This window comes from Capricornis sumatraensis, chromosome 12 (assembly GCF_032405125.1).
Source record: "Capricornis sumatraensis isolate serow.1 chromosome 12, serow.2, whole genome shotgun sequence".
NCBI classification, from domain to species: Eukaryota; Metazoa; Chordata; class Mammalia; order Artiodactyla; family Bovidae; genus Capricornis; species Capricornis sumatraensis.
In genome coordinates, this window is record NC_091080.1 from 75,515,964 (window position 1) to 75,532,146 (window position 16,183).

General features: G+C 39.0%; 1 protein-coding gene across 1 annotated transcript in view; it reads left to right on the top strand.

The window, feature by feature from the left end:
• GPC5 (glypican 5) overlaps nucleotides 1-16,183 on the top strand; it is a gene marked incomplete at its 3' end in the record, with an annotated part of 835,169 nt that overhangs the window by 355,474 nt on the left and 463,512 nt on the right. The window contains exon 4 of the mRNA XM_068984785.1: nucleotides 2,128-2,261. Within this exon, the coding sequence (XP_068840886.1) occupies nucleotides 2,128-2,261 (134 nt within the window). The remainder of the gene's footprint in view (nucleotides 1-2,127; nucleotides 2,262-16,183) is intronic.

A 16,183-nucleotide genomic window follows, 5' to 3' on the forward strand; every position in this document is an offset into this window, starting at 1 on the left:
CCATCTTGTCAAAGCTATGTTTTTCCTGTAGTCGTGTGTGGATGTGAAAGTTGGACTATAAAGAAAGCTGAGCACCGAAGAATTGATGCTTTTGTACTGTAATGTTGGAGAAGACTCTTGAGAGTCCCTTGGACTGCAAGGAGATCCAACCAGTCCATCCTAAAGGAAATTAGTCCTGAATATTCATTGGAAGGACTAATGCTGAAGGTGATACTCCAATACTTTGTCCACCTGATGTGAAGAAGTGACTCATTTGAAAAGACCTTGATGCTGGGAAAGATTGAAGCCAGGAGGAGAAGGGGATGGCAGAGGATGAGCTGGTTGGATGGCATCACTGACTCAATGGACATGAGTTTGAGTAAACTCTGGGAGATGGTGATGGACAGGGAGGCTTGGCGTGTTGCAATTCATGGGGTCACAAAGAGTCAGATATGAATGAGTGACTGAACTGAACTGATCTATTTCAGATTTTTGCTTACCATGAGGTTTGTGTATGTGTGTGTGTATGTCTATATATTTATGTATATTATATATAATATTTGTTTTACATTTTCAATTTCTTTGTTGAAATTCTCACTGTGTTCCTCCAGCCCTCTCCTGAATGGTGAATGTTTTTGGTGAACGTTTTTAGGAATGTAACTTCAAACATTCTATTAGGTAAATTACTTGTTTCCATTTTATGAGAGGTTTTTGTTGTTGTTGTTGTTCTGGGGTTTTATCTTGTGCTTTCATTTGGAACATATTTCTCTGTATTCTCATTTTGTTTGGCTTTTCTTGTTTGCCTCTATAATTTAGGTGAAATAATTACCTCTCCTGCTCTTGAAGGTAAGGTCTTGTCTGGGAGTGTCCCTATGCTGACCATGTGTGCCCAGTGGCTTTGGCAGGAGGACTGGAGCCAAAACAAGCATGGGCAAGGGCTTTTTTCAGGGTTTTCTGAAGTTTTTGCATTGGCAGGGTGGGCTGGAGCCTGTTAAGGCAAGGGCGTTTCTAAGGTACATGTGCATTTTGATGTATGGGAGGATGTTTTTCTTTCCTTCTAATTGTCAGCTCTTTTAGGGAAAATTCAATTTCTAATCTTTTATCTCCTACAACATATAATACACGTTCTTTGCACATATTGAAATAAAATAATTATTGTTTAAATAAAAGAGATGATGCATAACTGCTTTAATGCTCATTAATGGAAATTTTTTTTAAAAAATTACACTTTAAGGGAACTTTAGAATAATTTATTCTAAGTTCTTCATATTACATATAAGAGAATCAAGTTCTATAAAGGTCTGTCACTCTTATCAATATCTCAGCAATTAAGAAGGATATATTAGGACAAGAACCAAAGTCTCTTGATTCAGAGGCAATGCTTTTATGTATTTTTAACTATACTACTGTGCCTTTTTGAATATATAAGGTATCTTGTGAATCTTTTTTGATGCTTTACATGATAATGTGTCCAATTAATTACTTAATTTTCAGTGATAATTTCATAAGTTAAATGAAGATCTTTGTTAAGTAAGTAATATTAAAAAGTAAAATTTTCAGTTCTATAAATAATTTTTTAAGAGAAACCATGAATAACTCCTTTGAATGCAAACTAGAATGAGGAAGAAGATATATAACTATTACAAAATGAAATCTCATATAAGCATATTTATTGCCTTTTCAAAGAAAGATTTTAAGAAGAAAACTACCCTTAGAACTCACATAGAACTGGACCACATGTTCAACAGCGAATTACTTTATTAAGAAACTTAGTACAGGTATGTGATTAGTCAATGATATGAATATAAACCATAAGTAATACCTACTTTGGTTAAATAGTTTTATTTATACTAGCAGGCTAGTTTATTAATGCAGTTCTCTGATTTTGCATATATATTTTTATTCATGTATTTTGCATTTGCATACATTCAAACTGTATAAATATGTATAGAAGCAATTTATTGTGATTGCCATTTTATATGGATAATTTGATTCCCTCTACTTTAAAAATTAGCAAACTTTGTAAGTCTTGAAGGTTAATACTGTGGTGTAAGTAACATGTTTTTGATTTAAACTCTAGCAAATATTACATTCTCGGAAAGACTGGAGCATGGTTTCTAACTGTCGTTAATATTTTCTATTTAAAAGGTAAATAAGATTTGTGGCCGTCCAGTCAGAACACCCACACAAAGCCCCCGTTGTTCTTTTGATGGAAGCAAAGAGAAGCATGGAATGAAGATCTCTATAAGAAATGGTGAAGAGACACTTGCCAACAGAAGAAAGTAAGACATTTGTTTTACAACCAGAAAGAGAAAGAAAGTAAGCCATTAATTTTACAACAGAATAGAATGTTTTCAATTAAGTAGAACAAAATACACTAATGAAGAAACAAAAGATCAACATTAATTACCTTTAAAATTCAGTGCTTCCTCCTATTCTATTAACTAGGAAGTATGTTCAATTCAGAAGACCAAAATACCTAAGATGAGGGATATTTTTTATAATGCAATATGGCCTGCCTTACACACATATGATCATGCTGCTGCTGGTGCTATGCCATGTCGCTTCAGTCATGTCCAACTCTGTGCGACCCCATAGATGGCAGCCCACCAGGCTCCCCCATCCCTGGGATTCTCCAGGCAAGAATACTGGAGTGGGTTGCCATTTCCTTCTCCAATGCATGAAAGTGAAAAGTGAAAGTGAAGTCGCTCAGTCATGTCCGACTCTTAGCGACCCCGTGGACTGAGACCTACCAGGCTCCTCCATCCATGGGATTTTCCAGGCAAGAGTACTGGAGGGGGGGGTGCCATTGCCTTCTCCGACATATGATCATGATACACTTCAAATGTGGCCAGTGTACAGTGTTAGTACAGCAGTCTGTAACACTTAGTCATCTTGCTTAATTGAAACTATGCCCACTGAATAGTAACTCCTTATTTCTCCCTCCTTGTGGTAAATAATATTGAGTTATATACTTCAGAATTTATAAAGAGGGCAGATCTCATGGTAGGTAAGTGATCTCACCACATGCGGGAAAAAAAATTTTGGCTAGTGTGACTGAGGATTGAATTTTTAATGTTACATAATTTCAATTAATTTTAGTTAAAGTTTTACATGTAATTAATGATTACTATATTGGACAGAATGCAAGACAAAGAGTGCTTATATAAATGATGTGATAAATGTTACTGAATGTTCAGTTCAGTTCGTTTCAGTCGCTCAGTCGTGTCCAACTCTTTGCGACCCCATGAATCGCAGCACGCCAGGCCTCCCTGTCCATCACCAACACCCGGAGTGCACTCAGATTCACATTCATCGAGTCAGTGATGCCATCCAGCCATGTCATCCTCGGTCGTCCCCTTCTCCTCCTACCCCCAATCCCTCCCAGCATCAGAGTCTTTCCCAATGAGTCAACTCTTCACATGACATGGCCAAAGTACTGGAGCTTCAGCTTTAGCATCATTCCTTCCAAAGAATTCCCAGGTCTGATCTCCTTCAGAATGGACTGGTTGGATCTCCTTGCAGTCCAAGGGACTCTCAAGAGTCTTCTCCAACACCACAGTTCAAAAGCATCAGTTCTTCGGCGCTCAGCTTTCTTCACAGTCCAACTCTCACATCCATACATGACCACAGGAAAAATCATAGCCTTGACTAGACAGACCTTAGTCAGCAAAGTAATGTCTCTGCTTTTGAATATGCTATCTAGGTTGATCATAACTTTCCTTCCAAGCAGTAAGTGTCTTTTAATTTCATGGCTGCAGTCACCATCTGCAGTGATTTTGGAGCCCAAAAAAATAAAGTCTGACACTGTTTCCACTGTTTCCCCATCTATTTCCCATGAAGTGATGGGACCAGATGCCATGATCTTTGTTTTCTGAATGTTGAGCTTTAAGCCAACTTTTTCACTCTCCACTTTCACTTTCATCAAGAGGGTTTTTAGTTCCTGTTCACTTTCTGCCATAAGGGTAATATCATCTGCATATCTGAAGTTATTGATATTTCTAGGTATCTGTTAAAAGAAAATAATGTCAATACCTTTTATCTTGAATACTGAAAATTGCTGTCTGTTGACTCAAAATTATAAGCATTGATTTAGTGGCTTGCTTCTCTAGCTCACATTTCTATACTGTGCCCATCATTATTTCACTTCTTAAATTAAAGCCTTCATTAGTATCCTTTTGGTAATTGGTGATTAAACTAAAAACTATTTAATACTGAAGGGAACATTTGTTTTGGTATTCAATTGGCCAGTACAATGGCAAATATTAGTTTCTCAGTAGTTTTTAATTGAACTGAAATTCAGAATTATGTATTTGTTTATTAATTCAAACAATTATTTCTAACAATGCCTTTTGGAGAATTCAGTATTTTACATAGATTTACTCTCCGTAATTTAAAAAAGGTTTCTTTCCTTTTGGGATAGTGCTCTTACTTGCCTCATCCTCTCCTCAGTTGGGTTATAAGCAAGGGATAAAGAACTGAGCTATTGCTGGCTATGTGCTACAATAGCAATACAGTTAGCACAATGTTTGCATGTAAAATAGCTGTGATTTTTTTGGGGGAGGGGTAGTTTTCTTTTTTCAGTTTAAGCATTTGTAGTGATCAGTAGTCATTTCTTGCATTTGAGAAATTGGTATGTGTTGGTTGGGCTTCCAGGTGGCTCAGTAGTAAAGAATCCACCTTCCAAGCAGGAGACACAGGTTCAATCTCTATATTGAGAATAACCCCTGGAGAGGGAAATGACAACCCACTCCAGTATTCTTGCCTGGGAAATCCCATGGACAGAGGAGTCTGGTAGGCTACAATCCATAGGACTGCAAAGAGTTGAACACTACTTAGCAGCTAAACCACCAGCACCACATGCTTTGTGTATGGTGGTTCTTATAGTAAAACCCACATAAGGAAGATCTTAACTTCCTAAAGGTTATGGCAGTTTCACCACCAAAATGACCTTGATGCTGGAAAACCAAGACAAAACCCAATACTTAACATGGTTTATTCCCTTGCAAATTAAGACCATGCAGGTGAAATGTTACAAAATGACTCAAGAGCAGTGAGCGGACTTATCTAAATGGAAAGTTTTATAAAAATCTATCCTGGTCATTGAGTAGACCTCAATGTCACCAGTCTTGCAAACTCTCTATTCCTATGCTCTTAACCAGTCAGTCACCATTAGCCATTTCCTGTGAATAAGCATAAACTCATCATAGGTTAATTTCTTGAACAACCAGAGGTCCTGCACTTGAGCCTACTTAGCATTTGATTTTTACACATTTTTTATTGCCACTCCTGAATGGAACTTAATTGCTGTGATAGTATATTTCTGCTTGAGGCCTATATACTGTGCAGACTTATCCATAAACAGGGGCTTCCCAGGTGGCGCTGGGGGTAAAGAACCCTCTTGCCAATGGAAGATACATAAGAGAAGTGGGTTTGATCCCTGGGTTGGGAAGATCCCTTGGAGGAATACGTGGCAACCCACTCCAGTATTCTTGTCTGGAGAATCCTGTGGACAGAGGAGCCTGGCGAGCTATGTAGTTCATTGGGTTGCAAGGAGTCTGACACAACTGAGTGACTTAGCAGAGAGCAGCATCCATTAACTAGACCTGAATTTTATTTATCGTTTCTTATTGTAAGAAAGACTTTTTAGACCAAACAATGCAGAAGGCTGAAAATAAGAAAAGAGTTTATTTTGCTCTTAGAAATTGCAATTCCAGAGACACAGATTCAGGTGAAACTGTTCAAGGTGGGCAAAGAATCAGGGGCTTATAAAGACAAAAGCCACTAAGGTTGTTAAAGTTGTCTGGAAATAATTATGATTGATTCTGATGAAAGAAAGGAAGTATTTATCCTTAAGGGCTATTTCAGGATTCAATTCTATTTTATTTTAGGGTTCAATAAGTGGATAGTCTGTCATGAGTTACTTAGGGTAAGGATGAGATGAGTATCATTGGGCAGATATTTTGGGTGCCTGTATTAAGACAATATGTGGTCAAAGGTCAGATTCCATCCAGGCTGAAATATGCATACATCACACTTCCTCAGCAGACTCCTGGCTCCATTTTAGAAAGCTCTCTTGGAAATACCATTTTGATTTTCCTTTCACAACCTGAATTTTATTTACCTTTCAGCAACTGATCTTTCCCCGTGAGGACATAAATTTTGATTGAAGTAGATGGGGCAGCATAGGAATAGGTGCTTCCTGAGTCTGGGCTACCTTCCAGGCATCTTGTGCATTTTCCATCTGCTTGAGCTTGATTTCCAGTAGATCACTTCCCCTTGATGTTATGGTGCTTCAATACAAGCCTGATCTTATAGCCTGGCAGATCAGGTAGCACTTAGCTCCTCATGGGCATCTCAGGTTGCAGAGTCACTTGCTGGCTTATGGTAAAATGTGCAGTTTCTGTCAGAGTCCAGTTGTAAACCAACCAGTTGACCAACATACTGAGTGACAGATCCACCAACTGACCCAGTCAATCAACTAACCAAAAATAGTGTTCAATAAAAGAAAAAATGACTTTACTCTGAAACTCTTGATGTCTATACTTTGATTTTTCTAATGAGGCTTTCAGGAGTCTCTGCAGAACATGTTTATTTGCCACCAGTACTTCGGTTACCATTGAATAGATGAACTAGGTGGTCTGGACTGAACGTCTGAGCAGCTTGGTGATATTTTATAAATGTGTTATAGCAGCATGCTATGTTGTAATATGTGTGTAATATGTTTTCTCTAACATGCAAAGGGATCCAAAAATTTCTGTGCTTCTTCCTGTGCTCTAGGTTATCTGTGCAGAGATTTGCCTTTTAAATTAGAATATCCCAATTAGATTTAGACTACTAGACATTTAGAAACCCTGCTGAATTGTCAAGCACTCAAAATGTCAATATTTTCCCCATCGGAGTCATTCACTTGTCTACTAAGTTATCTAGGATAATGTGATCAATATTTGATTATCAGCTTGGTGTCCTGTAGGATGTCCAGATGATTGTGGCTCTTGTCTGTCATGGAGTGGGAGAATTGCCTTGAGGTCTAATAGTGACTGTTCTTGCCAGCTGAAAGTGAAATGTTTCTAATTGTCCTTACTAATTGGTAAGGAGAGGAGAGCATTTGTCAAATCATTAGCTGGATAGCAGGTGGCAGGACCTGTTTTGATTTGCTCTAGCAGACAACACATGCAAAGAAGTATGTAATTGGAGTCACTGTCTGACTCTGGTTATGATAATCCGACCTTTCTCCATGGCCACCCCGTGCACACAGACTGGCCGAGCAAGTGAAGTCAATGGTGAGGTGTTAGGATCACCATTATTACACTTTTCCTGGCTTCATGACCCTAAACTGAGCAATTCCCTAAGCATATTGTGATAGTGTGATATAAGGTAAGAAATTTATATTTGTTCTTTGACACCATTTGTGACATAGAATTACTAAAATGTTTGGATCTTCCTAAGTGATGAGAGCAGAATGGTGTTTTTTGTTATCGTAATGAGGTGACTTTTGGACCCCACCTAAGTATGGGGGCTGGTTATCTGGAAAGTCAACATGTGATTAGAAGGTTGGAACTTTTAAAACACAAAGCTCTCTCTCTCTTTTTTATTTTTTTGGCTGAGTAGCATGTGGGATTTTAGTCCCTGACCAGGGATAGAACCCACACCCTCTGCAGTGGAAGTACAGAATCTTAGCCACTGGACGGAGCAGGGAAATTGCTGAAGGTTCAAACTTTTAAGTCTCACTTTCCAGCCTCTGGTGAGGGGGAAGGGGTCATGGGGTTGACTCAATTGCCAGCGTCCAATGAGTTAATCAGTCACAGCTGCATAATGAAGCCTTTGTAAAACCCCGAAGAAGGTGCTTTGGAGAGCATCCTGGCTGGTGAATACCTGGAACTGCTGGGTGAATGGCCTGCCAGGAGAGAGTGAAAAGAAGCTGTATGTTCCACTCTCCAGTACCTTGCCCTATGTAGCTCTTCCTTCTGGCTGTTCTGGAGCCATATCCTTTTATAATAAACTGCTGACCTAGTAAGTAAAACATTTCTTGGAGTTTTGTGAGCTGCTCTAGAAAATTAATCAAATCCAAGAGGAGAGGAGGTCATGGAACATGTGATTTATCCAGTTGATCAGAAGTACAAGTGACAACCTGGACTTGAGACTGCCATCTGATGTGTATGTGTATGTGTGTGATGGTAGGGGGCACCATCTTGTGTGACTGAACTATTAACTTGTGGAATCTGATGCCATTTCTGAGTATATAGTGTCAGAATTGAGGTGGATTTTCAGACACCCTGCTGCTGTGGAAAAATCACTTTTGCTGCTGTGGGGTCCCCTACTTCGTCTCTACCAATTGGTATCCTCTCTTATAACAATTCTCTGCTGGAATTGGTATCAGAACCAGTACAGGTATGAGAGTCCTTTGTTTTACTATTTCTGTACAAGACGTAGTTTTAGGGACTTCAGTTTGGCCCTTGCTCCATAAGTTGAGGAACCAGTATGGGGACTGTGTGTCTTCTAAAAACATATTCTGAAGTGTGAAATAGACAAACTTCTGTGGACTCACCTGGCCCAATGTGAACCTAAAATTTAAACTCCCTTGACCTCTGTAAGCCCCAGTCAGATGGAGAGAGTAGAATGGCATTCTAGGTCTTTAGGATTATAGTTAACTGAGAGCCAGTATATATTCCTGGGAAGCAAAAAGGCCACAGGTCCCTTAAGGGAAGACATGAAGGAAGATTTATGCTATTTAAAGGTTGGACTTGTGCAGGGATCTTCTCAGGAGAACCCAGCCTTACTATCGCTATAGTGAAGGTATGTGGAGGCTGAGATGAGGGTTAGGTTGGCCATTTTTTTATGTTAAATAAAGTGACATTTTTTATTTTTAATTTCCAAGGATTTTTTTTCTTGTACTGTCTTTTTTTATTAATTCACATCCCACTCCTATTTCATGGGTGATCTAGTTTCTTATTGCTTATATGTTAACAAGTTTAATTATATAAGTTAATTAATACAAACTAATATAGCTTTAAAATTTTAATCATTTCCTATAGTTTCAATTTCCTACAAGATTTCTTTGAAAATTTAATTTATCCATTTGTAGGAGTTTCTTTTTATGTTCTGTATATCATGTATTAGTTTTAAACTGTGAAAACACGTTCTATCTAAGATGATATTTCAGTTAAATATAAAAAAATGAGTTTATGGGTAATTTAGTCTAAAGTGATCTTTGTTAAAAATTCTTAAGTTTATAAAATATGTTTTCTTATATAAAATGTCTTCCTGCATCAATTGAAAAATATATATTCTGTTTTTCATACTAGCACTATAGTTTCGTTTCTCACATTAATATATGTAGAGACTATATCTTTATATATGCCATATATGATGTAAAGTTCCAACTTAAGTTTTCAATTCTAAGGCAGATTTCAAGGGATGCTCTAAAACAATCTATCATTTTCCTTTTCTCGCTAATTTTTAAAAAAGATTCAGACTCATTCAAAGTTCCCAAAGATAGATACACTGACCTGTTTTAAGCTCTCTATGGAATTGTTGTTTCCTTTTTTATTTTCTGTTTTTTCTTTTGCTCTTAAAGATTTTGTTAATCTTATAAGCTCTCTTATTTATTCTTTTACAAAATTTTCTTAGATGTTTGTGGAATTTACTTTTTCAAATATATGTTCTAATCTTGAGTTTTGATGAAAGTTATATTGAATACAAAGATTGATTCAGTCAAAGACATGTTTATAATGCTGTATATGGCTACTTTTTTGTACTCCATTTCTAATGGTCAATCTGTTCATGGACTGGGTTGTCTCTGTGGGTCATCATATGGTGCCCTGGTACAGCCATTCTGGCAAGAGGCTTGCTGTACCTGGTGAAACTGATATACACTAGAGTCCACCTTCTTACGAGGTTTCCCCAGGAAACTTGCTTATATCTGATGTAGTTTGTAAAATGCAGCAGGGTCTTTGACACTGTCTTACCGTGTAAATGAAGATAAATACTATTTTATTAACTAAAACTTTAAACTGTTTTTATGTATAAAGAAGTCATGCTGTTGTTGCTGCTAAGTCACCTCAGTTGTGTCTGATGCTTTGCGACCCCATGGACTGTAGCCCACCAGGCTCCTCTGTCCTTGGAAATCTACAGGCAAGAATATTGGAGTAGTTGCCATGCCCTCCTCTAGGGGATCTTCCCAACCCAGGGACTGAAGCCGTGTTTCCTGTGGCTGCTGCACTGCAGCCATATTCTTAACTGCTGAGCTACAAGAGAAGCCCTAAATAAGTCATAGTCTTTTAAAATTACATTGTTATAATTTAGATTTAGTTTCTTTATTGGCACATCTTGTAATAAATTCTGTTGTTTAAAATTATGGTAGATTTATGGCACAGGACTTAAAACATGTATATTTTGAGGTCTTTGTGGCACAGTAAGAGTTTAATTTATATATTTTCCATTATTCAAACAATTCTTTTGAGGTTATATTTGTATAACCATTTTTTACATAACTAATTTGATCTCTTTGAGGTGAGGTAGCCAACAGTATTTATTAAGCAATGATTAAGTTTTTGTTTTTTAAGTGGGATGTTTTGGCCAAGACTTGATAGGCCCTGTGAGATCTTGACCAATGGCTCTCCAGCCTCCTACAGGCAAGTTCTCAGCATCCCCTGCTCCCAGGTGACAGGCTGCTATCAGGCCTCAGGTTTTCAGATTGGCCCTTGTGCCCTTGGGCTTCCCAGGCAGTGCTAGTTGTAAGGAATCCGACTGCCAGTGCAGGAGATGTAGGAGCCACGGGTTCAATCACCCATGAGTGATTGAGTGGGGAAGATCCCATGGAGAAGGGCATGGCAACCCATTCCAGTATTCTTGCCTGGAGAAACCCATGGACAGAGGAGCCTGGCTGGCTACAGTCCATGGGGTTGCACAGAGTTGGCCCTGACTGAAGTGACTTAGCACATTTAGTCCATGGTGTCAAAAACCAAACTCCGTACTGAATTAAGAAAAAAAGGCAGAAAGTTGAGTTTATTACAAGAATTGCCTCCTGCAAAACTGGAACCTCAAGGCTATAGGAGCAGTGAGTTCTGAGTTGCTAACAGACTAGAGGATTTTATGGATAAATATGGAGATTATTAATTTTTTTCAGCTAATTGGTTGCCTACTGGTCTTCTTTCTTATTTGGATTAGGGTAACTGAATTAGGGGAGCAGGAAGTTCAGAGGTGACATAAAAAGACTTGGTGTTTGAGGGATTGGCTGGTGTCCTCTGCCAGTTCATGAAAAGAGCTGTCAATTCCTGTAAGGTTAGATTAAGTTTCCTTTACACATCTGCCTTGACCATCTCTGTTTTGTTCTTGACATAAATAACTCAGTATTAGGTTGGTTCTACAGCATTTTACAATGACATGTAATATACTGAAGTAATAGTTGGGTTTAAGGTTATCATCTTTTTATCTGTTTTCCCTTTACACTATGTTTTTCTTTATTCTTGGTTTCTTTCCTTTTTTTTTTTTTTTGTAAACATGTACCTTCTTGTCTTGGTTATTTTCTCTCTTTAAAAATTATTTTATTTTTATTATTTATTTATTTATTTATTTGAGTGGAGATACACTATATATATATATATATATATATTTTTTTTTTTTTAACTTTACAATACTGTATTGGTTTTGCCATACATTGACATGAATCCACCACGGGTGTACATGCATTCCCAAACATGAACCCCCCCCACCTCCCTCCCCATAACATCTCTCTGGGTCATCCCCGTGCACCAGCCCCAAGCATCCTGTGTCCTGCATTGGACATAGACTGGCGATTTGTTTCTTACATGATAGTATACATGTTTCAATGCCATTCTCCCAAATCATCCCACCCTCTCCCTCTCCCTCAGAGTCCAAAAGCCCGTTCTACACATCTGTGTCTCTATTGCTGTCTCGCATATAGGGTTATCATTGCCATCTTTCTAAATTCCATATATATGTGTCAGTATACTGTATTGGTGTTTTTCTTTCTGGCTTACTTCACTCTGTATGATCGGCTAATTCTTTTATTTTTAAATGGAGGATAATTGCTTTACAATATTGGGTTGGTTTCTCTTGTTTTCTTTTGAGTTTAGCTGGTATTTATTATTTTTTGTCTTTATAGCTTTTTAGATTTGTTTCTTTATTCTTCTTTTAATGATTGTCATAGGAATCACAGTATGCACTTTTAATTTTTACCTTCTACTTTAAATGAAAAGTTTTACTACTCATTGAACAATCTAAGCACCTCAGAGCAGTTTCACTCCCTTACTCTCTTACTGTGGCTTCCCTTGTAGCTCAGTTGGTAAAGAATCTGCCTGCAGTGCAGGAGACCCGGGTTCGACCCCTGGGTTGGGAAGATCCCCTGGAGAAGGAAATAGCATCCCACTCCAGTATCCTTGCCTGGAAAATCTCATGGACAGAGGAGCCTGGTGGGCTCCAGTCAATGGGGTCGCAAAAAGTTGGGCTCGACTGAGCAACTAACATTTACTCTCTTACTAGGATTTGTGCTATTTTTGTCAACAAATCTTATTTCTACCAACATTTTAACAACCCACCAAGACTTTTTGTTATTTTGTCTTTGAGTGGTCAATGTTGTGCTGTGCTTAGTCACTCAGTCATATCTGACTCTTTGTGTATACATGGACTGTAGCCCACTGACTCTGTCCATGTGGATTCTCCAGGCCAGAATACTGGAGTGGATAGCTGTTCCCTTCTCCAGGGCATCTTCCCAACCCAGGAATTGAACCCAGGTCTCCCACACTGCAGGTGGATTCTTTACCATCTGAGCCACCAGGGAAGCCTAAGAATATTGGAGTGGGTGGCCTATCCCTTCTCCAGGGGATCTTTCCAATCCAGGAATTGAACTGGGGTGTCCTGCATTACAGGCATATTCTTTACCCTCTGAGCTACCAGGGAAGCCCTAAGTAGTCAATATTTACCTGTAATTACTCACATATTCTTTCTGGTGCTTTTTTATTATTATTATTTTTAGTTCTATGGGTTCATCCTGAATTAGTTTGCTTTAGCCTGAGTACTCATCTCTCATTGCTTATTACTAGTGATGAATTCTCTCAGCTGTTGTTTGAACCTACCTTCATTTTTCAAGAATATTTTCACTAGGTCTAGAACTTCAAGTTATTGCTGGCTACATTTTTAAAACTGTAAATGTCCAAGCCATGATTACCTTTATGACATGGTACTCCATTAAGTAGCATGAAGGGTTTGATGGAAACATCTAACGTGAAAGGTAACTAAGGCCATGAATGTTGCTGATGCCCTGCTCATGTCCCTTTGCCTGGTCATTTTACCTGCTTCCTGGCCACTGTGTCCTAGCTGCTGATAATGCACAGCTGCCTTATTATCTGGGGCATTTCCCTCAACACATATGAGCCTTCTTTATTGGTTATGTCATGCTACCTAACAAATCATTCCAAAGTTAGTGGGTTAAAGCAACATAAGCATTTATTATGTAACTTTCTGTGGGTCAACAATTTGGGGCTGCTTAACTGGGATTTTGGCTCAGGGTCTCTGGAGATAGCTTTCAAGAAGTCAGCTGGGGCTGCAGTCAGTCTGAAGGCTTGAGTGGGACTGGAGTGATTATCTCCCAAGAGAGCTCACTCACACATGGCTGTTGGCAGGAGGCTTCATTTTTTTTTAAATGTATTTATTTATTTTAGGCTGTGCTGAGTCTTCACTGTTGAACAGACTTTTCTCTAGCTATGGGAAGCCTACTCTCTGGTGGTGCAAGGACTTCTCATTGCAGTGACTTCTGTTGTTGAGGAGCACAGGATCTAGAGCTACGGGCTCAATAGTGGTGCTACATGGACTTAATTGTTTCACAGCATGTGGAATCATCCTGGACCAAGGATCGAACCTGTGTCTTCTGTACTGGCAGGACAATTCTTTACCACTGAGCCACTAGGGAAGCCCAAGGACTTGTTTTTTTGTCACAGTGACTTCTGCACAGAACCACTTCCAGTTTTCAGTTTTCTCACCATATTGTGGCTGGTTTCCCTCAGTGCAAACAATCTAAGAGAAAGTAAGGCAGAAGCTGTTGAGTCTTTTATGATATAGCCTCCGAGTCCCACATGGCCATTTTTGCAATATTCTAAAGGTTCTACGTCCAAGGTAAGAGAAACCCAAGTAAGGTGTTGCGAGAGGGCATCAGAGGGCAGACACACTGAAACCATAATCACAGAAAACTAGTCAATCTGATCATACAGACGACAGCATTGTCTAACTCAATGAAACTAAGCCATGTTGTGTGGGGCCACCCAAGAGGGTTGGGTCATGGTGGAGAGGTCTGACAGAATGTGGTCCACTGGACAAGGGAATGGCAAACCACTTCAGTATTCTTGTCTTGAGAACCCCATGAACGGTATGAAAAGGCAAATGATAGGATACTGAAAGAGGAACTCCCCAGGTCGTTAGGTGCCCAACACGCTACTGGAGATCAGTGGAGAAATAACTCCAGAAAGAATGAAGGGATGGAGCCAAAGCAAAAACAATACCCAGCTGTGGATGTGACAGGTGATAGAAGCAAGGTTCAATGCTGCAAAGAGCAATATTGCATAGGAACCTGGAATGTCAGGTCCATGAATCAAGGCAAATTGGAAGTGGTCAAACTGGAGATGGCAAGAGTGAACGTCCACATTCTAGGAAACACTGAACTTAAATGGATTGGAATGGGTGAATTTAACTCAGATGACCATTGTATCTACTACTGTGGGCAGGAATCCCTTAGAAGAAATGGAGTAGCCATCATGGTCAACAAGAGTCTGAAATGCAGTACTTGGATGCAATCTCAAAAACGACAGAATGATCTCTGTTTGTTTCCAAGGCAAACCATTCAGTACCACAGTAATCCAAGCCTATGCCCCAACCAGTAATGCTCAAGAAGCTGAAGTTGAATAGTTCTATGAAGACCAACAAAACCTCTTAGAACTAACACCCAAAAATATGTCCTTTTCATTATAGAGGACTGGAATGCAAAAGTAGGAAGTCTAGAAACACCTTGAATAACAGGCAAATTTGGCCTTGGAGTACAGAATGAAGCAGGGCAAAGGCTAATAGAGTTTTGCCAAGAGAATGCACTGGTCATAGCAAACACCCTCTTCCAACAACACAAGAGAAGACTCTACACATGGACATCACCAGATGGTCAACACTGAAATCAGACTGATTATATTCTTTGCAGCCAAAGATGGAGAAGCTCTATACAGTCAGCAAAAACAAGACCGGGAGCTGACTGTGACTCAGATCATGAACTCCTTATTGTCAAATTCAGACTTAAATTGAAGAAAGTAGGGAAAACCGCTAGACCATTCAGATATGACCTAAATCAAATCCCTTATGATTATACAATAGAAGTGAGAAATAGATTTAAGGGCCTAGATCTGATAGATAGAGTACCTGATGAACTATGGAATGAGGTTCATGACATTGTACAGGAGACAGGGATCAAGACCATCCCCATGGAAAAGAAATGCAAAAAGACAAAATGACTGCCTGGGGAGGCCTTACAGTAGCTGTGAAAAGAAGAGATGTGAAAACCAAAGGAGAAAAGAACAAATATAAACATCTGAATGCAGAGTTCCAAAGAATAGCAAGAAGGGATAAGAAAGCCTTCCTCAGTGATCAATGCAAAGAAGTAGAGGAAAACAACAGAATGGGATAGACAGACTAGGGATCTCTTCAGGAAAATTAAAGATACCAAGGGAGCATCTCATGCAAAGATGTACTCGATAAAGGACAGAAATGGTCTGGACCTAAGAGAAGCAGAAGATATTAAGAAGAGGTGGCAAGGATACACAGAAGAACAGTACAAAAAGGATCTTCACAACCCAGATAATCATGATACTCTGATCACTCACCTAGAGGCAGACATCATGGAATGTGAAGTCAAGTGGGCCTTAGAAAGCATTACTATGAACAAAGCTAGTGGAGGTCATAGAATTCCAGTTGAGCTATTTCAGATCCTGAAAGATGATGCTCTGAAAGTGCTGCACTCAATATGCCAGCAAATTTGGAAGACTCAGCAGTGGCCACAGGACTGGAAAAGGTCAGTTTTCATTCTAATCCAAAGAAAGACAATGCCAAAGAATGTTCAAACTACCACACAATTGCACTCATCTCACACGCTAGTAAAGCAATGGTCAAAATTCTCCAAGCCAGGCTTCAGCAATACGTGAACCGTGAA